The 23,749-nt window shown below is 41.9% G+C and overlaps 1 protein-coding gene across 1 annotated transcript in view; it reads right to left on the bottom strand.

The window, feature by feature from the left end:
* The window catches only part of ZNF335 (zinc finger protein 335), a 157,822-nt gene that overhangs the window by 61,314 nt on the left and 72,759 nt on the right, over positions 1-23,749 (bottom strand). The window contains exons 6-13 of the mRNA XM_068264296.1: positions 23,031-23,135; positions 22,753-22,881; positions 22,129-22,327; positions 12,714-12,891; positions 12,280-12,392; positions 11,250-11,268; positions 4,315-4,431; positions 4,149-4,225 (exon numbers count right to left, since the gene is read on the bottom strand). Coding sequence (XP_068120397.1) covers positions 4,149-4,225; positions 4,315-4,431; positions 11,250-11,268; positions 12,280-12,392; positions 12,714-12,891; positions 22,129-22,327; positions 22,753-22,881; positions 23,031-23,135 — 937 coding nt within the window. The remainder of the gene's footprint in view (positions 1-4,148; positions 4,226-4,314; positions 4,432-11,249; positions 11,269-12,279; positions 12,393-12,713; positions 12,892-22,128; positions 22,328-22,752; positions 22,882-23,030; positions 23,136-23,749) is intronic.

Here is a 23,749-nt window from a genome sequence, read left to right as displayed (position 1 = left end):
CTTTGGATTTAGCTACCAGTAGGTCATTAGCAACTTTCGTGAGGTTAGTTTCAGTGGAATGGTGTGTGCGGAATCCAGATTGAAAGGGGTCAAGTAAGGAGTTGGTAGAGAGAAAGGCAGACAATTCTGAGTGGATGTGACGTTCCAGCAGTTTAGAAGCAAAGGGGAGGAGAGAGACAGGACGGTAGTTGGATAGAGAAGTTGGATCAAGAGAGGGTTTTTTGATTAGTGGTGTGATTATAGCTTGTTTGAATAAGGAAGGAAAAGTGCCAGTGGAGATAGAAAGGTTGAATAAAGTTGTTAGAGCGGGATTTATGATTACACTTTATCATTCTAAGAACACTATTTTTACACGGATCAAGAAAGGGTTAATAACTATATGGGATGTATTTTGTAATGGATTTTTACTACAATTTTAATATTTGCCCACTAAATGTCCCCACGCTCTATCCTGTGTACATAGAACAGTACGCAGGAAGTGAGAGTGCGTGTGTTTACACTCATTTTAATGAATGATCACTGGCTTCTTGCTGAAGCCAGTGCGCATTCATTCACAGGCACTTTGATAGACTTTGGGAACACATGGTTCGCATTTACCTATCTATGCTCAACATAACGTTTTTACCACCCAAAATAGCTGCTAGTACAATACCGGGAAATTTACCGATATTTTACTCTTTTGTGATAATGCTACTTCTAATCCTAAATCCTATTCTCACACAGAACCCTCCCTCTGCTGATGCCTAACCCTAACCACCCCCCCCCCACCCTCGGAAGCCTAACTTTATCTACTCCCCCACACCTATCAGTAACCGTTCCCCCTCGATGCCTAATCTTAACCACCCCCCATTACCCCCACCCCCTTTCATGACAAACTTTAAAACCACATTCCTGATGCCTAACCTTAACAATGTTTTGAAGCTGATATTATTTTATAACAGGTAAGAAATAAACCATGTTTTGTAGCAGACACCATTTTATAACGGAAAAAATAAACCATGTTTTGCAGCAGATAATGTTTTATAACGGAAAAGTAACATTGCATGCAAATTTCTGGTTTACATTAGAGTCTCTCATGGCTGAAGATTTGAATGGGTGAGCCAGTGCTGGAACGCAGGGACTGTAAGAGGAAAGGGAAGGCTTTATAAGACCAAGGGCCTTTCCTCTCCTTAGGCAAGTATCTGTTTTTTTTTTTTCCCTTCGCTTCACATTCACTTTAATTGGGCATTGGTAATGAAACAATCTTACCTCAGATTAGAAATGTTATTGACACCAGAAAGGAAAATGCGTTTCGTGGGGCCTGCCCTCCTCCTCAGGTTTACATAAGTCTTTCCCCATACTGCCTTAGTATAAACTCCACTTCCTCCTAGGCATCAGTAGTGGAGATGAGCCCTAACCATTGGGCAAGGGTGCTTTGCAATAGGGGAAGGGGAGAGGATTACCACATCACTTGCACAGTAATATGACCCACATAGTCTGATACTATTCAGACAATGGCATTCCATGCTCCAAGTCCCACACAATATCAACCTACTTGGGTGACAAGGGAGATGTAAACTGTACGAGGAGGATGGAAAGCAAGCTATTGATCATTGAACACTCAGAATGTAGCACATGCAGAGGGCAACATGCAAAAGAGGTTATGGCATGGATAAGTGAATGCCCATGCAGAAGGATGTACGTGGGTGTAGAACTCTAAGTGGAAGGGCTGCATGTGGAAAATGGGCTTAGCATACAATGTGAGGGTCACATGGAAAAGTGACATTTTCTCCCTGACTTTCGAACACATAAAGTTGATATTTTTACACATTGCACGCATATATAGAAAAAACAAAAAAATTGGAGCATGTACGTTTTTATGTATATTTACATGCAACACTCAATCTCAGGGGATTAAGATATAAATCTTTCTACAGAATGTATGCGTTAACATTCTTAAGCTAGTATAGATATGTTAAGCTGCTCATAAGACTATCAGCAAAGCTTACATATTTAGTGACCCTCCAGATGTTGTCTGTGTTTACTATACATACAGCTAATGGATGTCTTGTGCATACATATATAGGACAGCAATATAAATAGTATATTACAGGATGTAAGCATGGTATAAAAATTGTCTTGATTATGGCAATACAGTAATACATGGGAGTTACTGTTTCACTTGTCAGGGGTAATGCCCTAAAACCCCCTAAAAAGGAAAACACACACACACACGCCTTCACCTAAGCAGCACAGGCTGTTGCCATTAAAGTAAATGGGAGTCAAGAATAAAAATAAAATAAAAAATAAACCAGATACTTACCCAAGGAGAACGAAGGCTCTAAGATCTATAGAGCCTTCATGCTCCTCTCACAGTCCCCGTTCCAGTTCTGGCTCACCCGTAGCAGTATTCAACCAATTTGGTCAAATACTGCTGTCTTCTCCGCCAAAGGGAGGCTTCAGAAGTCTTCGGGAGCCCGAGTGCTCTTAAAGACGGGCCGCTCCATACTGCACACGCCCGAGCGCCCTCTCTTGCGCACTCGCGCAGTATGAAGCTGCCTGTTATCGGGAGGACTCGGCTACTAAAGTCCCCCGCGGCGGGGGATTCAAACGGAGGAGCTGTTGCTGCAACAAGGGCACCGGGAGAAAAGAGGGAAGGCTCTCCTCAGGTAAGTATCTGTTTTTTTTATATAAACGATTCCCATTAGCTTAAAGGGAACCTGAACTGAGTAAAATTACTTAAAATAAACTCATGATGTAGCTGCAAATGAATATTACATACTTACCTCCCCGTCAGTTCCTTTCAGATGCTGACCATTTTCTTCTTACAATGATCCCATCCAGTTCTGACAATATTTTGTCATAAATGAAATATACCAGTTGCTGTCAGTTATAGATCAGCTGCTGCCAGTTACAACTGAATGTGCAAGGTAATGTCCATGTTTCCCTATGGCTCAAGTGGGCGATATTACAGTTCAACCTCCTTAGCGGTATGCCCGACACTGTGTTAGGCATACAGCTCTGTGGCCTCAGGAGTCCCCAATAAATAAATACACTTGCCAAATGGCTGTAAATCCTCTAGCTAGCATTAGGCTAGCTAGTAAGAGTGTCCGGCACCCCTGGATCCCCCCCCCGTTTATCCGTTACCCCCCCCCCCCCCCTGGATCCAGCGATCGCGCAGCCTCCCGGCACAGCTCTGGTCTCTCTATGGGGAGGATCGAGTTTGCGTATGATGTCGGCGACGTCACCTGTGATCCTCCCCATAGTGAAAACCGGAGCTGTCCGGGGAGGCTGCGCCGATCGCTGAACCCAGGCTGGGTAACGTATAAATGGGGATCGGAGGGTGCCGGAGACTTCTTCTAGCTAGCATAGTGCTAGCTAGAGGGTTTATAGCCATTAGGCACAATTATTAAAAAATGAGGTTAACAGTCTGCTGACCAGGAAGCGGTTATGGGGTAATGGTCATTTTCAAAATGGAGGACAGAGAATTTCATCGATCACAGTGGACAAACAGAATGCAGAAGAGGAGAAAGATTGAGGAGTAGACTCCACAGGAGGTAAGTATGACGTGTATGTTTATTTTGACTTTTCAATTTTCAGTTCAGGTTCTCTTTAAGGTAGCTCTACTGAATCCTGGACTTTCACCGGACTTGCTGGTTAAGAAGCCCAGTCAGACTAAATGGTGCCCCTAACATGCTTCGCTCTATTCCTTATGGCTGTACGCCTCATGATAGTGTCTAGTTTAGTCTAACTGACTGAAGTCAGGTAGTGGTCAAGTCCATGGTCACATTTTCATTAATTACAGTAGCTCTCTGCTAGCTAGCTGCTTGTAGCGGCAAAATGCATTGTCTAAGTGCAGAAATAAAGTTCCTATTTTTAAGCTTGAAGCGAGTCCTTCTTAAAAGGTAGGACTTAGTTATACCTTCCAATACCTGTATATGCATCACTGGGCGCCTCCTGTTTGCTGTTCCCTAGGAGTCACACCTGGGTCATTTTAATGAAAAAATGGTACCTCTAACTCTGTTTTAATACCAGCACCAATACAACCTCAATTTTCCCCCCATTTTACTTAATGTGTAAGAAATTGGATTAATACAAATCACTGTTTTGACAAGGACACGGTATACATATATATCTGGAAAAATAAATAAAAAAAACCTGAAGATTACCTGCTTTCATCTACACAATGTAAGTGGGTTAAAAGGTGCATCTTAAAAGTGTATCGCTTCTTAAAGGCTTTTCCACACTGTGAAGACAACATGATAAAAGATTCATTATTGTAAATCTAAATATTTCATTATACAATAGAATTACTTGAAGCTGAGCAGTAATTACCTTGTCACACATGTGGGGCTTCTCGCTACTGTGTGACTTCATATGCTGTGTCAGCCTCTTCTGCATGCTGTACACACGATTACAAATAGGACATGGGTAGGTAGTATTTTTCGAAGTCTGTAATAAGAACACAGCATTTATGAGCGAGAGAAGACACAAAAACTTGTTTGTGTAGCTAGTACTAGACAGATAAAATGAATGCCAGCTTAAAAATAAAAAAAAGCAATGCAGAATAGAAAATGGCCTTTGGAGAACCAGTCATATCCAAACCATCATTTCTGTAGTGTGTTTAGAATGAATACAGGCATCTGACAGAGCTCCTTCTGCAGATTTGTTCTGCAAACCTAATGGCTAACACTGTACAATACTCTATTGCTACATATGCAGAAAAGAGAGCAAAAAAATTATCATAAATCTTGAAATATTTACACAGCATTTCTAAATGAAACAGGAAAATTGGGCCCCAGAAGCACTATGGAACAAAAGGCACCGCTATAGGCACCAATGATAAAAGCTGTGATTACCGGCAGTGAAGGGAAATTTTGGTGCCAAAACCCGGAAAAAACAATTGACCGTAATGAAGTGGGGCCAAGGTGACCGAGGTTGCGGCAATGTGCCCAGGCCACAATTAGCAGTAATCAGGAGAAATTTGGGCACCCAAGGCCAATAGTGGATGAAGTGACATTTGGTTACTTAGGAGTACCGATAAAATAGTGGGCACAGGGGCTACCCACAATGCTAATTGGGGCAATAAATAGCGGGGCGGATGCAAATCTGGATTGCAGGTAGCCTCTGCACTTCAATCCTGCTAATCATGGCTTTATGTTGGGGGGAGGGTTATGGTATAGACACTGTGTGTGTGTGTGTGTGTGTGTGTGTGTGTGTGTGTGTGTGTGTGTGTGTGTGTGTGTGTGTGTGTGTGTGTGTGTGTGTGGTGTTTAGATATCAATTGAGGGTCAGTGAAGGGTAAGGCATCGGTAGAGGGAGGGTCCTGTGAGAGAGTAGGGTTAGGTTAGGTCATAGTAAAGATAACCGATATTTTACTATTGGAATAAAGTATTAGAATATAAATTTGGTTACTTAGGAGTACCGATAAAATAGTGGGCACAGGGGCTACCGACAATGCTAATTGGGGCAATAAATAGCGGGGCGGATGCAAATCTGGATTGCAGGTAGCCTCTGCACTTCAATCCTGCTAATCATGGCTTTATGTTGGGGGGAGGGTTATGGTATAGACCAGGGGTCTCAAACTCAATTTACCCGGGGGCCGCAGGAGGCAAAGTCAGGATGAGGCTGGGCCGCATAAGGGAGTTCACGTGTCCCCGCCGCAAAACGAGGGCTGCAGAGCCCCCAAATCGCCCCGGGGGCAATCCGCCGGCATTTCCTGGAAGGGGCAGAGCTTTCAGCTTCAGCTCTGCCCCTCCTGACGTCAATCGCGGCGGATCGCCGCCTCTGCCCGCCCACTCTAAACATAAAAAAAAAAATTGGGAAAATAGGAAAAAATGCCCGGAATCTTCATACAGCCATATTACGGCTGTATAGCGATCCCTTGCCAAAGCGCTGCGGCTGCGTATGGACCCCCTGGAAACTCTGTCAGGAAATGTATTGCTCTTTCTTTTGATACATGTAAAATTACACTACCGTTAGGCTTGCTACTAAAAGTGACATTTACCGCATTTAAAAGTATACTATTTTCCTTCGAAACTTTAAAATCGATTTTCTCAAGAACTATAAGGTCTTTTTGAAAAATTGTTTTTTCCTCTTATTCCTAATGATCTCCTTAACATATCCTGCAAATTTAGGGTTTCTAGCATTTAAGGTGGATTTGCTATTAACCATTAAAGTCGGCGGGTTTTTAAATGTGTATTTTTTTCCTTTGCAACTTTAAAATCGATTTTCTCAAAAACTATAAGGCCGATTTGAAAAAAATTTTTTTCCTCTTGTAGCCACTGGGGGCCCCTACAAGCTCTGGGGCCCTGGGGCCACAAAATATTGTATCGCGGGCCGCAAATGGCCCGCGAGTTTGAGACCCCTGGTATAGACACTGTGTGTGTGTGTGTGTGTGTGTGTGTGTGTGTGTGTGTGTGTGTGTGTGTGTGTGTGTGTGTGTGTGTGTGTGTGTGTGTGTGTGTGTGTGTGTGTGTGTGTGTGTGTGTGTGTGTGTGTGTGTGTGTGTGTGTGTGTGTGTGTGTGTGTGTGTGTGTGTGGTGTTTAGATATCAATTGAGGGTCAGTGAAGGGTAAGGCATCGGTAGAGGGAGGGTCCTGTGAGAGAGTAGGGTTAGGTTAGGTCATAGTAAAGATAACCGATATTTTACTATTGGAATAAAGTATTAGAATATCAGTAATTTTATCTCCAAATGTAGAAATATGTAGCCGGCACCATCCAATTGTATCATGCTCTTTTATTGAAGGTTCATAGCAATCACAAGGAAACCGACGTTTCAGGGCGCAGACCCTTTCTCAAGTTTTCCTTGTGATTGCTATGAACCTTCAATAAAAGATCATGATACAATTGGATGGTGCCGGCTCCATATTTCTACATTTGAGGATCCGCCTGGTGATCGGATAGCCGTGGCACATCCTACTGATCCCACTGGACGGAGTGCTGCCTCTCATCTGCACTAGTAATTTTATCTCCGGCACTCTTTTTTTCTTGACGCCCATATTACATGTACACTTTCTTACAAAGTTTTTTCCAAAATAAAGCATCGGACTTAATGTCAAATGAAAGATACAGCGATAGTGTGCCCGATTTACCAGAACCAGTGTAGTGACAACTGAAGCACAACTGAGTAACTGCCCAGATTTGCAAATCAGATCCCTTGCTTTATTTCTCTGAATTAGTTTCAACCTGTCTGATAGCTCTGAGCAAGTGCTCCATCTTCGCTCCAATTTTCATTGCTCTCATCATAATGAATCTGCTTAATTAAATCACAATTTCGCCTGGAAGACTTTTTAGTTTTATTAGGAAATATTGAACACTAACAGCTAACAATCCGAATGTGAGCCACAAAAGTTTAGAAGGCAAACTCATATCAGAAAATAAATAAATAAATAGTGCAGCTAACGGTCATTTATGACTATTCTGGACAACAATATGCCCGCAGCCTTGAGCTGAGCTATATGCTTTTCTCTATGAAGAAAGAAGGGAGCGATGGGTGTTACAAGGAGTGAGAGGTGTTACAAGCAGGAGGCTCCCCACTGTATGCAGAGAGATGGCAATTGGTCATTTTGGTCAGAGATGCCAATTGCCATTTTGCTATATATTTTTAATGGGTGTAAGAAACATCAGGATTTTGGCTGAAATGGTCACAATCAATCATGTCAGTCATCAAATGTCTGATCTGTGCACAGACCTTAAAGGGAATCTGAAGTGAACATAAACTTATGTTATAATGATTTGTATGTGTAGTACTGCTGATAAATAGAACATTAGTAGCACAGATAGGAGTCTAATGCTGGGAATACACGGCTCGATTCTGAGCTGATAAGATGGTTAGATGGATCATTTCCGACATGTCCGATCAACGTTCAATCATTTTGCCGCTCGAATTGTCATTGAAGTGAATTGAAAAAAAGATAAGAAAAACAAGCCGGGAGTCGGGAAGGAATTTTTCCCTTTAGGGGCTAATTGGACCATGCCTTGTAAGGGTTTTTTCGCCTTCCTCTGGATCAACAGGGATATGTGAGGGAGCAGGCTGGTGTTGTACTTTATACTGGTTGAACTCGATGGACGTATGTCTTTTTTCAACCAAAATAACTATGTAACTATATGTAAGCGGAAGATAAGAGAATTGAGCGGGCACAGAATCAAGCAGAATCGACCCGTGTATTCCCAGCATAATATTGTTTCCAGTACAGAAAAAGATAAGAAAAGTTAAGAAACTTCAGTTATCTATGCAAAAGAGATTCTCAGAGCTCACCCACTCAACTTAGGTCACTATTTTCTGAAGCACTTGTACATCAAAGAAACAGACAGATTTACATAAAATTTTAAATGGAAGTTGAAAGGGTCATCAACTCTTGTTTTATAGTTTAGGCCTCTTTCACACCAAGACGTTGCGTTTTAGGGGACGTTAACCACTTCACAACTGAGGGGTTTTACCCCTTCAGCGTCCGAGCAATTTTCACCTTTCAGCGCGCCTTACATTCATTCGCCTATAACTTTATCATTACTTATCACAATAAAATGAACTATATCTTGTTTTTTTCACCACCAATTAGGCTTTCTTTAGGTGGGACACTATGCCAAGAATTATTTTATTCTAAATGTGTTTTAATGGGAAAATAGGAAAACATTTGGAAAAAAAAACATTTTTCAGTTTTCCGCCATTATAGTTTTTAAATAATGCATGCTACTGTAATTAAAATCCATGTAACTTATATGCCCATTTGTCCAAGTTATTACACCTTTTAAATTATGTCCCTATCACAATGTTTGGCGCCAATATTTTATTTGGAAATAAAGGTGCATTTTTTTTCAGTTTTGCGTCCATCCCTAATTACAAGCCCATAATTTATAAAGTAACAGTGTTATACCCTTTTGATATAAATATTTAAAGATTTCAGTCCCTAAGGTAACTATTTAAGTTTTTTTTTTTATTGTGATTCTTTTTTATTTATTTTATTATAAAAAAAAATATTGGTAACAATTGGGGAGTGTGGGAGTTCATGAGTTAAAATGAATAGTGAAAATAATGTATTTGTATGTGAAATTTTTTTTGGGGTGTAGTATTACTTTTTGGCCACAAGATGGCCACTTTTTTTCCCGGCGTCCTGCAAGCATCGGAAGGACGCTTGCAGGAAGGGAGGCTGGGAAACTGAGTTTTTTCACAATGATCGCGCTGCTTCTCGTGGAAGCATGCCGATCATTGCGGGGGCAGAGATAAACGAACGGGAATGGATTTTCCCGTTCATTGATCTCCGGGCGAGCGGGTTAGGGCGTGCACGATCGCGGGAGTGCGAGCGCGGACAGCGGGTGCGTATATCTACGCTCCGGATGGAAAACTGAAGTCCAAAGGAGCGTAGATATACTGTACCCGGGCGGCGAAGTGGTTAAGGTCGCATAACGTGCCCCTAATGCAACGCATGGTGGTGTTGAAGTTGGACGTCAGATTGAGCCGCGTTATGCGGCTCTTGGTGCTATCCTGGGAAGTCCGGATCTTTTCAATGATTCGGATGATTTCAATCGGATCATTGAAAAGATCCGGATCTTTGACCTGAATCTTTGAATCATTTTACTAGGGAAGCAGGGGTGCAGCAGAGTGAGAGGTGCAGGAGAATGAAGGCACATTGAGGGTGCTAATGGGGAAGGGAGAGATGCAGCAGGAAAATTGTGCTTGTTCACAGAAGCTGCAGTTCCTGTTTCTTCCATACATCCACTGTGAACTGAATCCTTCATTGTGATGATCCCGATGATTCGACTCACAAAAAGGATCCGGATCAAAGATCCGAATTGTTCATGATCTGGACAACACTACAGTGCAGTGAATATTAATTAGCCATGTGGCTAGGAACAATAGTGGACTCTCCCTTTACTGAGCATGTGCGAACAGTCTAACACAGCTAAAACCACATATAACGCACAGCATGCTGTACTTTCTTTGAACGTCCAGCGTTACACTGTGAACAGCCCATTGATTTTTCATTACTGTGAGTTGGGCTGCGTTACAGGCTAACGTGCGCGTGTAACGTCTTACTGTGAAAGCAGCCTTAAAATTCACAGTGTGCCTTGTAATTGCAAATATGACAGAATTATGCAATGTTATAAAAAAAAAGCTATATATCGAAAAATTAAAATATGAGACTTTCTTTGCTACTAATGTTCTATGAAATTATCAGTACTACACATACATATCATCATATCATAAAAGTGTTTTTTTTTTTTTTTTTACTTCAGTGTCACTTTAAGAATATTAGGATCACATAGTGCTGTGTAAATGCTATTTATTGCGGTTAACAAGCATTAATGCTAGTCCCATGCCACAATGAATGTGTGAGACCAGTTAAAGTAGCCTCGAGATCAGAATAAAACAAATATACATATACCTGGGGCTTCCTCCAGCCCCCTTCAGGTTCATCAGTCCCTCGCCTTCCTCCTCCGCCGCCTACGTCAGGAGAGTGACGGTATAGTGCGCACAGGCGGACTGGGCTGACTGGCCCCAACCGGGGTTAATTGCAGAAAACTCAGGTGGTCGCAGGGGATGGAGAGGGACCGATGAGCCTAAAGCTGGAGGAAGCCCCAGGTATGTTTGTTTGTTTTTTAATTTCTTCTGATCTCTCACTTTCAGAGTTCATATACCAAAAAATGCTATACTGATGCTGTAATCTTATGATGCATAGTTTCTTTGATGAAAATTTTAAGGGAAAATTAAGTGTAGTACTGATGATAAATAGAATTAATTATGGTAAATAAAAAACAAAAATCTACTTACCTGGGGCTTCCTCCAGCCCCTGGCAGCTGTCCTGTGCCCTTTGCCGCAGCTCCGGTGGCTCCCGGTCCCCTCCGGTGCAGATGCCAACCACATCAGGTCGGCATCTACTGCGCATCAGCAAGCGGCTCCTGGAGTCACACTGATGTTATCCGGACTGTACTGCGCAGGGGCAGAACTACTGCTCCTATGCAGTACAGTCCGGATGACATCAGAGCGACTCCCAAGAGCCGCTCACGCAGGCACAGTAGGCATCTTGCACTGGGCCAACGGCAGGGAGCCGAGCTGCGGCGCGGGCACAGGATGGCTGCCAGGAGCTGGAGGAAGACCCGGGTAAGTAGATTTTTGGTTTTAATGCAGCTCGGATGTGTCATTTAAAAGTGAAAAAAAGAAAAAAGAATTCATATACCAGTCTCTTAAACTATGCCCACATTGAACCAAAATCTACTGTAATCCAGTAATATGCAAAAAAGCAATGGAGTATGAAAATCAGTATTCTCACCAGTAAAGGCTTCTTCTTCCTGAAAAGTAAAAAATGAAAGGTTTGAATTTAAACAGAATTACATTTATAACAAGCCACACTTTAGCATAATTTAATGTGCCCTGGTCACAGGTTTATCCAAAGTGGTCAAACTAAGAATTCTACAAAAGTGTTAGCAGCCCTGTGACTCCCGCCCTATACAGTCCACAATTACATTTCTGAACAGGATATAAAGGGGTGGCACTTAGAAAGCATGTGAGGCACCGTATAGACATAGTGCAGAATGCAGTCAATTTTTCAGGACCTTACAGTAATTTTCCTGGTTTCAGCATTAGAAACCCTTCCTATAGCTATATATTGCTGTATACCACCCGCCCAGTGATGCTTTGCCTAGGCTGATTAGATTTGTGGAATTCTCTTCCCTTCTTTCCCAACATTCTGCGAGACAAGGTACGGTATATTTTTCTATTGGCTTTAGAACTATCAGCAAACAAACATTCAGCAGAAATCACCTGACAGGACTAAAGCTGTGGCCACCGGTGATAAACTTCTGACTATAAATCAGGGTGAGGAAGGATCTTATAATGGGCCAACGCTGACTAAATAATTTCTACAATAATAGTATTGTAAAAAAAATAAGCAATGTTATTCATTTTGTTTTTTTTTCATTACAGATCCTCTTTAAGATGCTCTTGTGCAAACAGTCCCTGAGGCTTTGGATACAGAGGTTTCCCAAATATGCAGGAAGCAATCTGAGGGAAAATACTGGTACAACCAAATAAATGGAAAATTCTACTTTGAGAAAAGATCAGTGCTTTCATTTTGGCTCTGTATATTGCAATAATTAATGCCAATTGTTTGCTTATATTTCAGTATCTCTAACAAAAGATCGGGGAATCGAGTGGAGAAGTTTACTTCCAATTCATTAACTAGGCCAGGGGTTGGAAAGGCGTATACCTTCAGTATCAAAATCCAGATTTTTGTTTGGTATTTGTAACTGGCTCTCTAAGTTTGCACAATAGCTTTTCATTGCTATGCGTAGTAGTCTTACCGTTCCTGCTTGTGCACTGCAGAGTGTCTTATCACATCCTTTTTATATACACTTGTGTAGTCACACTGGTCGCATTTGTGCGGCTTGCTTCCTTGATGGTTAAACATGTGTTCCTTGAAAGTAGAAAATAAATTAGAATCCATGCAAATATTCAAATAAATGCCTCTTTTAAGATCATTAGGTAACCCCAAAGAATACAGAAAGTAAACATCTCTGTCAACAAATACAAGCGTTCTGATATCTTGAACACATCAGCTGATGAAGGCTTCTTTTCCGCAGGCAGTTGGATAGGCAGTGAAATGCCTTTCAAGCTCTCACAAGTGCTCACTGCTGCCTGGTAACTGCTTGCTGCTGCCTGGTAATTGCTCACTGCTGCCTGTGGAAAGAGAGGCCTATGGATGGTACAGCAGCAGCCCAATTCATTATAGGTTTACCTTCAGTGAAGACCATCTTCGGCACTGGTAATTACATTGCTGACACCTGAACGTTTGAGGGTCACTGCCATCATGGGAGTTCACATGAAAAGTATAATCTTCTTGTGTGAGGAAACGAGAGCCACAAACACGGCAGATAAATGGACGAAGTAATGGCTTACTTGGTGGTTTAAAATACCTGTAAGTCAGAAGGAAGACCCAGCACAGACTTCGTTAACTTGTGTAAATTTAAGAACCGTTGAAAGAGGCATACAAGTTGTGGGGCTTTATCTAGTAATGTAAGGGCTGAAGATCTGTAGAGAGCAGAGCTAAGCTAGAAAACATAAGTAATCCTGCAAATTCAGACTCATTTTATGAAAAATTCACTCCCTCTCCCTCTCCTCCACCCCAGCTTCACTCCCTCTCCTTCTCCTCCACCCCAGCTTCACTCACCCTCCCTCTCCTCCCCCACAGCTTCACTCACTCTCCTGCTTCATCTTTTACCATCACAGTTTACTCTAAGTAATTTTCCCCACACAATTGTCATCATGTTGGACAATGCAGTACAGTGTACATCCTGCAACAAGTATGCATGCCTTGATCAGCAGATTGAGGGTGTTTACTGTTGCCCTGGGTGTGTGCGTGTTGCTCAGTTAGAGGCTGAAGTCACAGAGCTAAATGAGCATCTTGCAACACTGAGACGCATACACAACATGGAGAAGAGCTTGGATCTCACGATCCAGACACTGGAGGGAACCGGTGAAGATGAGGTGGGTGGAGTACAGCCGGAGCAAGAAGCAGAGGTAGCCGCTAGTTGGGTCACAGTTAGAAGGGTTCAGAGAAAAAGTGGCAGGGGAGGCAAGTCCAGAGTTGTCCCTCTCTAAGTATGCTTGTTTGCGTAATATTGTGGAGGATGATTCTGGAGTGGCAATGCTGCAGCAGGATGTGTCCCTTAGCAACCAAGGGGCAGACTGCTGCAACGAGAAAGGGAATAGGAGTGCAGCTAAGGCTAGACAGATACTGGTGGTAGGGGATTCAATTATTAGGCACACAGATAGGGTAATCGATTGAAGAAACCGTGAAAGCCGTACAGTCTTGTCTCCTGGATGCTCAGGTTCGACATGTAGCGGAAAGAATTGACAGATTATTGAGTGGGGCTGGGGAAGACCCGGCTGTCATGGTACACATTGGCACCAATGACAAAGTTAGTGGGAGATGGAAGGTCCTCAAAAATGATTTTCAGGTAATTGGAGATAAACTTAAAGAAAGGACCTCCAAGGTGGCGTTTTCTGAAATACTGCCAGTGCCACATCTGAGAGACAGAGGGAGCTTAGGGAGTTAAATAAGTGGTTGAGAAATTGGTGTAGGAAGGAGGGGTTTGGGTTCCTGGAGAACTGGGTAGACTTTGCAGTCAGCTACAGGTTCTACAGCAGAGATGGGATGCACCTTAATGGGGAGGGTTCAGCTGCATTGGGGGAGAAGATGGCTAAACGATTGGAGGAGATTTTAAACTAGGATCTGGGGGGAGGCGGGAGGGTAAAGTCTCAATATGTAGATAAGATAAGGTTAAAAAAAACAGTGGGAGCATAACATTATGGGGGGTGGAGAGGGGGGTGGGGACAGTGTAAAGAGTAAGGAGGTTGTTAAAACTTCAAGTAGCCCATTTCAGGTAAACAAAATTGGAAAATTTGGTGGTAAAAATATAAAGTGCATGGTAACCAATGCTTGGAGCCTTGCAAATAAAATGGACGAACTAGAGTTCATTCTGAATGACAAACGCTATGACATTGTGGGAATAACCGAGACATGGATGGATGAAAGTCATGACTGGATAGCGAATTTAGAGGGATACAATGTGTTTAGGAAGGCAGGGAAAAAAGGTGGAAGGGTTTGTCTCTTTGTTAACCAATTAGCATTCCTGGACGTGAGTTTCACGTCATGCTCTGTCCCTGCCTGCATTCCCAGACGTGAAACTCACGTCCTGCAGTCTAAGCAGCGCTGTGCGCGCCCGCGCGATCCTCTCATTGGTGCATGTGAACAGAAGTTCACAGAATCAATGAGATCGTTTTTACTGTGAATGACAGCTGCCATAGCCAATGGCAGCTCTCATTCACACTGTGACAATGTAAACATTACATTGTTGCCACCTAAAGCTGCTGAAGCCTCAGATCTCTCGTCAGTGTGAGATCTGAGGTGGAGCAGCTTGTGTGCAGAGCTGTGTGAGCTGTGTGGATCCACTGTGGAAATAAATTATATTTGATTTCTGTTTTTAACCCCTTCCCAGCCTAACTATCCCTTGTGTGTTCAGTACACTGTACTGATCACACTGTACTAATCTAGCTGATCTAGCTGTCCTAGGCCCTTTTTATACTGCCCCCCTCCCCCCCCTATTAGTGTTTTAGTTTGCTGACCCCTTATTGATCAGTTGATCGTCATCTGATCATCTGATCTTCTGATCTCATCTCTCTCCCCCTCACATCACCTTCCTCTCTTCTACTTCCATTCCCAGCACTTTCCTCATCCTCATTCATAAAAAAAAAAAAAAAAAAAATTCTTTCTATCTATTATCTCTTTATCTTGTTCTGTACCCCATTTATAAAAAATGGCAAAGAGGCGATACACAGAACAGGAGATTGTTGCCTTGATGGAAATCAGCGGCAGCGACGAACAATCTGACTGCGAATCTGACGGCGAAGAATGGCTGCCGGTTGAACATTCCGACCCGCTGTCAGACGGCGACTCCAGCTCTGATGAAGGTGAAGGGCCATCAGAGCAGGCAAGAGTTGCTACTGTGCATCCTGTTGTCCCTGCATCAGTTCCCAGTGGCAGCGACTCTGAGACACAGGCGTCATCAGATCGCAGAGGAGGGAGCACAGCAGGCACTAGTGCTCCAGGGGCAGGCAGCCAGCAGCAAAGTCCTCAGGAACCCATGGACATTTTAGATGGCACTAGTGCTCCAGGGGCTAGCAGCCAGCAGCAAAGTCAGCAGGTACCACTGGACATGTCACACCTACTGTGGGTACCGCCAAACATGCAAGCACCCCAAATCCCTCCTTTCATTGCAAACAGTGGCTTAATGGTTGACATGACAGGGAATATGTCACCAGTCGATTTTTTCCAGCAATTCGTCAATGACGACTTTTTGCAATTTATTGTCGAGCAGACAAATTTGTATGCCTCTCAATTCATTGAGTCCCACCCCAGGTCCACTTATACCCGGAAATGGACACCAACAAACTTGTCGGAGTTGAAAGTGTTTCTAGGCCTAACTTTCAACATGGGGCTAACAAAAAAATCGCAGCTCGCAATGTACTGGAGTACAAATCCCATACACCACACCCCTCTGTACTCATCAACTATGCCAAAGCTGCGTTATCAGATGATCATGAGATTTCTGCATTTCAATGACAATAGTCAAAACAAGAGTCCAGACAATGCAGGCAGAGACCGGCTTTTTAAATTAAGGCCGCTTATAAATCACCTGAATTTAAAATTCAGTGAAATGTGTGTGCCTGGAAGAGAAATTGCAATTGACGAATCTCTAATGCCATTTCATGGCCGGCTTGGATTCAAACAGTTCATCCCCAGTAAACGAGCCAGGTATGGGGTAAAGCTCTATAAGCTTTGCGAAAGCGGATCAGGGTACACCTTTGCATTTCGCATCTATGAGGGGCGAGATAGCATGCTACAGCCAGAGGGGTGCCCAGCAGATATGGGAGCCAATGGAAAAATTGTGGTGGACCTCATGACCCCCTTACTAAATAAGGGGTATCATCTATTTGTAGACAATTTCTACACCAGCTTGCAACTTTTTCAATTTCTTTTTTCGGGTGACACCGTTGCCTGTGGTACCATCAGGGCAAACCGAAAAGGCTTTCCGCAAGAAGTCCTGAAAAAAAAATTGAAAAAGGGGGAGACTTGTAGTCTGCGCAGCAATGAAGTCCTGGCACTAAAATACAAGGACAAAAAAGATGTGCTTATGCTGTCCACCATGCACACAGAGGGCACAGTGTTAGTGACGTCTCGCCGATCAGAGACTGTCAAGCCTATTGCGATAGATGACTACAACAAGCATATGGGAGCAGTGGATCTGTCCAAACAGATGTTGGCCCCATATTTGGTAGCTAGAAAAACTAAATCCTGGTACAAGAAGGTAGGGATTTATTTGCTTCAAATGGCAATGTTCAATGCCCATGTGGCATACAGAAAAGCAGGCAATACCGGGTCATACCTGCAGTTCCAGGAACAGATCATTGCATCTTTCCTTTTTGGATCTGGCACAACACCAGTACGCAGTGACCAATCCCAGTGCGAAGACATAATCAGACTCTGCGACAGGCACTTTATGGTAGCACTTCCTCCTAATCCCCTGAAAAAATATCCTCAGAAGAGGTGTAAAGTGTGTGCCAAACATCAAATAAGAAGGGACACAAGATATTACTGTCCAGATTGTCCCTCCCACCCAGGCCTCTGCTTTACTCCGTGTTATAAAATATACCATACGGTCACCAATTATTAGAACCATGCCTATCTCCAAAAAAAAAAATTCTGTAGCCACCAGCTCTATTTGAAAAAAAAAAAAAAAAAAAAAAAAAAAAAACTTTTCCAAAAATAAAGAAAATAGACCAGGGGCAGCCTAAGGCATGTGCCATTAATTAAGGGCCACCATTCCCAGCGGGCCACCACATTATATTCTTATTTTTACAGTTGGTCATTGTTTATGACTGTATTTTGTTCATGGTTTTTTTTATGTTGCAGTTATACACATAAATGAATATCAAACAATAAAAAAAAAGTGTAAAAGAAAAGTAAAAAGACAAAAAAAGTAAAAAAAAAAAAAGAGCTAGGCATTGCTGCTACCTCCACGTGGTGCCTGGTGGAAACAGCGAAAGCTGGCAAAATGCAGTGGGTATTTCATTTCATTTCATTTTATATTTGATTTATCAGCACATAGTGACTATGCAGTCTCTGTGGTGGATGTTGCCATTTGCCCTGCATAGGATACTATATTGACAATGGCGGATGAAGGGGCCACAAATTCTTTCTGCTGCTCCTGCACAGGCTGAATATAATGGTCAACTACATGATCATCTAGTAACAAAATAAGGCTTATGGCACATCAGTTTCATCGTGAGAAGCTGAACAATACATTTTCCAGTGTTTTATTTCAGAGGCACCTGTCACTTTAAAAATGCTTAGCGACAAACTGTCACCAACAGTCAAAAAAATATTTATTTTCAAACAAGTGGTCACATTTGTGCAATTTTCAGCAAAACCACAAAAATGTAACGGACACAATATACCCATCTTTGTATAGCCCTGGATCTCTACTTTTCAAAATGGTGGCACTTGTAGTACATATTTTCTGTTCTGACACACATAGGACTCTGTGAAGGAAGCCTGACGCTATAAAAAGGAAAGCGAAAAAAATGCCCTTCAAAAATCTAAGTACACAGGTCTCTTATAAAGGCCCACTATGTGGTCAGCTAGTAACAAAATAAGGCCTATGGCACATCATTTTCATCGTGAGAAGCTGAAGAATACATTTTCCAGTGTTTTATTTCAGTGGCACCTGTCACTTTAAAAATGCTTAGCGACAAACTGTCACCAACAGTCAAAAAAATATTTATTTTCTAACAAGTGGTCACACTTGTGCAATTTTCAGCAAAACCACAAAAATGTAACGGACACAATATACCCATCTTTGTATAGCCCTGGATCTCTACTTTTCAAAATGGTGGCACTTGTAGTACTTATTTTCTGTTCTGACACACATAGGACTCTGTGAAGGAAGCCTGACGCTATAAAAAGGAAAGCGAAAAAAATGCCCTTCAAAAATCCAAGTACGCAGGTCTCTTATAAAAGGCCCACTACGTGGTCAGCTAGTAACAAAATAAGGCCTATGGCACATCATTTTCATCGTGAGAAGCTGAAGAATACATTTTCCAGTGTTTTATTTCAGTGGCACCTGTCACTTTCAAAATGCTTAGCGACAAACTGTCACCAACAGTCAAAAAAATATTTATTTTCTAACAAGTGGTCACACTTGTGCAATTTTCAGCAAAACCACAAAAATGTAACGGACACAATATACCCATCTTTGTATAGCCCTGGATCTCTACTTTTCAAAATGGTGGCACTTGTAGTACATATTTTCTGTTCTGACACACATAGGACTCTGTGAAGGAAGCCTGACGCTATAAAAAGGAAAGGAAAAAATACCCTTCAAAAATCCAAGTACGCAGGTCTCTTATAAAGGCCCACTATGTGGTCAGTTAGTAACAAAATAAGGCCTATGGCACATCATTTTAACCAGGAAGGGCCAAAGAACATTTTTTGAAGTGTTTTATATCAAAATCACTTGTCATGTGAAAATTAGGCAGGGTGAAAAGTGACAAAAATGTATATTTTCTGCTTTTACATCTGTTTTTCCTTGTCATATGCATATGAAATAAAATAATTGCTTGGAAACAATATTACTGAGAGAAAGCCTAGATTGTCCTGAAAAAAACACCACATGTTTCAATTAGATAGCATAAGTAATTAAAAAGTTATTACTGTATTAAAAGCAACACAGCTGAGTATCAAAATTGTCAGGAATCTGAAGGGGGTAAAAACCCAGGAATGCGAAGTGGTTAAGAACTCTTTTACAGGTGTCCTAAACGATGAGATGGAGGAAGATTGCAATGAAGTGGAGTCCGTTTGGGTAAATATTTATGGTGGAAATAAAGGTTGCCAATTGCTTATTGGGGTATGCTACAGGCCACCACATATTCATGAAGCTGCAGAACTGCAATTACCACAGCAGATTGAAAAAGCTGCAAGTAAAAATGAGGTCATAGTTATGGGTGACTTCAACTTTCCAGACATTGACTGGAGTATTGAAGCTACCCATTCTGGTAAAAGCAGCATATTTCTGGCATCACTACAGGACAGTTACCTGACTCAAATGGTGGAATGCGTTACTGGATTTGATCATTTCTAATAGACCAGATAATGTATCAAATGTGCAGGTTCAAGAACATTTGGGAATAGTGATCACAACATGATAACGTTTGATCTGGTGACTGATAGGCCGTGGGGCGGCGGGACTACTAAAACTATGAATTTTAGAAAATCAAAGTTCAATCAACTCAGGCAGGCACTAAGTTTGGTGAACTGGGATAATGTACTACAAGGAGAACACTGAAGGCAAATGGCAAGCTTTTAAACTTATTCTTAATCAATATTGTAGTAGGTATATCCCATATGGAAACAAAACATCTAGGAATAAAAAAGGCCTCTATGGATGAATAGAAAGGCTAGAGATAAAATGAAGAGGAAAAAGAATGCCTATAAGGTCCTAAAACAGGAGGGGACCGAGGCTGCATTAAGCAATTATAAGGAGTACAATAAAAGTTGTAAAAAAAGAAATTAGGCTGGCAAAGATTGAAGCTGAAAATCAAATCGCTAGGGATATCAAATCTAACCCAAAGAAGTTTTACAAGTACATCAACTCTAAAAAAAGAAAGGTTGACTGTATGAGGGTGGGAACTCGAGGGTGGGAACTCAATGGTGGATGACCAAGGTAAGGCAGAGTTATTAAAAGCTTTCTTTGTTTCTGTCTTCACAAGGGAAACATCACTGTTGCAAATTACAGATGCAGAAGAGTCTCAATCTTACAATTGTAAAATTAAATACTTAACGCAAAAAGAAGTGAAGGCAAGACTAAATAAATAAAAAATAGACAAGGCACCTGGCCCGTATGGCATGCATCCTCGGGTCCAAAGGGAAGTAAGTTCAGTTATTGACAAACCCCTTTATCTTATCTTTTGTGACTCTCAACTAGCAGAGTCCCAGTGGATTGGCGTACAGCCCACGTTTTCCCATTATTTAAGAAGGGCAAAAAAAATCAGATCCAGGAAATTATAGACCTGTAAGCTTAACATCAGTTGTATGCAAACTATTTGAAGGGTTACTAAGAGATACTGTACACGACTTCATAGTAGAAAATAATCTTATTTATCAGCATGGGTTTACTAAAGACCGGTCCTGTTAGACTAACATGCTCAGCTTTTATGAGGTAGTGAACGCTAATATGCTTGTAATATGTAATATGTAAGAACGCTTACTGGTTGAACTCGATGGACGTATGTCTTTTTTCAACCAAAATAACTATGTAACTATGTAACTATGTAATATGGATATTGTGAATGCTGTATATGTGATATACTTGGACTTTGCTAAGGCCTTCGACACTGTTCCCCACAAAAGTCTGGTGCAAAAGTTGAGGATGCAAGGACTGGGGAAGAGTCTGTGTGCATGGATAGGGAACTGGCTAATGGACAGAAAACAAAGAGTGGTGGTCAATGGGTCATACTCAAAATGGGTGACTGTTAGCAGTGGGGTCCCACAGGGGTCTGTACTGGGCCCAGTGCTCTTCAATTTATTTATTAATTACCTAGTAGATGCAGTAGAAAGCAATGTTGCTATTTTTGCAGATGATACAAAATTGTGCAGAATCATCAACTCTCAGGAAGATAGTGACATATTGCAACGGTATCTGGATAGGATGGCTATATGGGCACATAAATGGCAGATTAAATTCAATGTTGAAAAATGTAAAGTCATGCATTTTGTTCGTACCAATGGTCTAGCACCATATAAAATAACTGGGATACAGTTGGGGACATCAAACTTGGAGAGGTAATGCCCAGTGATGTTGATCCAGGGATATTATCTGATTGCCATCTGGAGTTGGGAAGGAATTGTTTCCCTTTTGGGGCTAATTGCATGCCTTGTAAGGGTTTTTCGCCTTCCTCTGGATCAACAGGGATATGTGAGTGAGCAGGCTGGTGTTGTACTTTGCTCTCTGGTTGAACTCGATGGACGTATGTCTTTTTTCAACCTAAATAACTATGTAACTATGTCTGCTTTTAGTAGACATAAAACTGCAACCTGAGCTTAAAAAGCAAGCAAATTAGCTATTGTGCATCTGCGGTGAAGCTTAAAGGCTAGTGTACCAGGACATTCAAGTTATGTTCAGATTCATGTCAGTTCTTATTCAAGCTATACAAGTAAATGGCGTCATCAGTTTTTTGAACAGCAAACAACGTTTTTTGGTTGTTTCAACTTGTTTCACAACAAAAGTTGTTTGATAATTTTGTTGCATAAAAGACTGCTGTTGAGCCTGTGTATGGAGCTTAATGTTAATAGACAATGGTGACACATGCCCTATTGATTTGTTAACTGTAGTCTTTGGACATAGATTGATCTTATGCTTCAGATGGTTGCATATGTCACAGCTATGATTGCAGGACAGCATAATCTGGCTCTCTACACAATGAAACCAAAATGTGTGAATGTAGCACAGAGTACTTTCCGCATACTAAGTTAAAGTGTAACTCATATGGGTCCTATCCCAAAGAGAAAATGAACCATAATGCCATAAACTCACCTCCTGCTTCTATAGCGGTGGTACCTTCTACCTCTAAAGTGTTTGGGCGGTCGTCCACGTGGCCTAATATGAGGTTTCTGTTCCTCCTGAGATAGGCTAGGAGAAGGATCTTTGTTTTCAGCATCAGATAGCACAACAGAAATCTCAGCATGGCTTTCAGCTGCAGGAGCAGGTATAGGACCAGTTTCTTGTTCAGGGCCTACATGAACAACATACAATAAATTATTTTTTACACAAGTGCATATTGAACAATGTATCTGCCATTCTTATTAAACATTTCTATATACTTCAGTAGAGGAGGGATCTACCTGGAGGTATCTGGCCTTGTGCAACCATAGGCCAAGTTTTTTTTTTTCAACCCGTGGTTTAGTGAAAACACAGGGTACCTTAGGTATCCTGCAGAGGTCCATTTAAAAGAAAAAGAGGTGTGTGCTCAGCCCAGTAATCACCTGACTTTTATACTCATTTTTAATAGGTGCAGTGCGAACACCCCAAGCACTCCTGTGGGGTGGCAACGTGGATAATAAGTTATAGTATAATAAGGAGAGGGGGGACCATGGGTGATTTAAATTCTTGAAAAATGGCTTTACACTACTGATACATGTGCTAAGAAATACATCTCACCTTGTATGCGGGGAACCTTTCGTGGTCGCCCAAGTCGCCTACGAGATCTTTCTTTAGCCAGAGCCCCAACAGCGGACTCAATCTGGTGGCTGTGAGTGGCATCCTCTCCCGGACTGTAGTCACTGTCATCTAGCGCACACAACAAAACACATTAGTATATAGCCATACATAACCAAAAACAGATCCCTGACCATGATGTCCGCAAAGTCACTTCTAACCACCATCAAACAAAGCTTCTGTGACACCTTAACAAATCTGTAGGAGTTACGTTTCCTTACTATCAGTGTCATCTATAGCTCCGGCATCCACAATATCATCATCTTCTTCCTCCTCATCTTCACGCGGTCTTACCATCTGCTGAGGAACTCGCTCATCTTTAGGTGCTGAACAGGCAGAAACAAATTGAAATAAACTAGTAAGGCCTATTTATGAAAAAAAAAAAATCTGCACTCTGCACTTCAGAACTTTGCAATGCAAATGCTGTCCTGTGTTACTACTGAAGCACAATTAAGCTGCACTGCTTGAATAAGAGATCCGCAGAGAAATGGGACAATGTAAGCAAACTTTAAAACATCTGTCAGTAGTAATGTAATCTTGTGGGTTGCTGCCTAATTAAAAAGGTAGTAAGGACGCATAATTTGTGGACATACAGCTTCAATAATGCTAGCAGTTCTCACAAATGGGGCTCTGCTGAGGCACAGTTGAGTCCAAATGGCTGGAGGAGAACCGAACTCTGGTCGCAATTACTAAGCTTTACCCATCTCCCGATGTAATAGCTGCCTGGTCCCTGTACTGATGAGGACTCCAGCTACAAAGAGATCTGGGGAATGGGGAGGACATATGAGCAGCTAACCACATTATGGGTGACCCAAGGTACGTCATGACTGGAATGTAGCATGGTTTGGAAGGGCAAAGTATTTCACAGTCTTGTACTCGTTCACATCTCTGTGCTGTACAATGCCCCGTAGTGCTTCATTCACTTGCTGTGCCTAGCAAA

This window comes from Hyperolius riggenbachi, chromosome 12 (assembly GCF_040937935.1).
Source record: "Hyperolius riggenbachi isolate aHypRig1 chromosome 12, aHypRig1.pri, whole genome shotgun sequence".
NCBI lineage: Eukaryota > Metazoa > Chordata > Amphibia > Anura > Hyperoliidae > Hyperolius > Hyperolius riggenbachi.
Note: the sequence above shows the minus strand (reverse complement) of the source record. Positions and strands in the feature narration are given on the sequence as shown.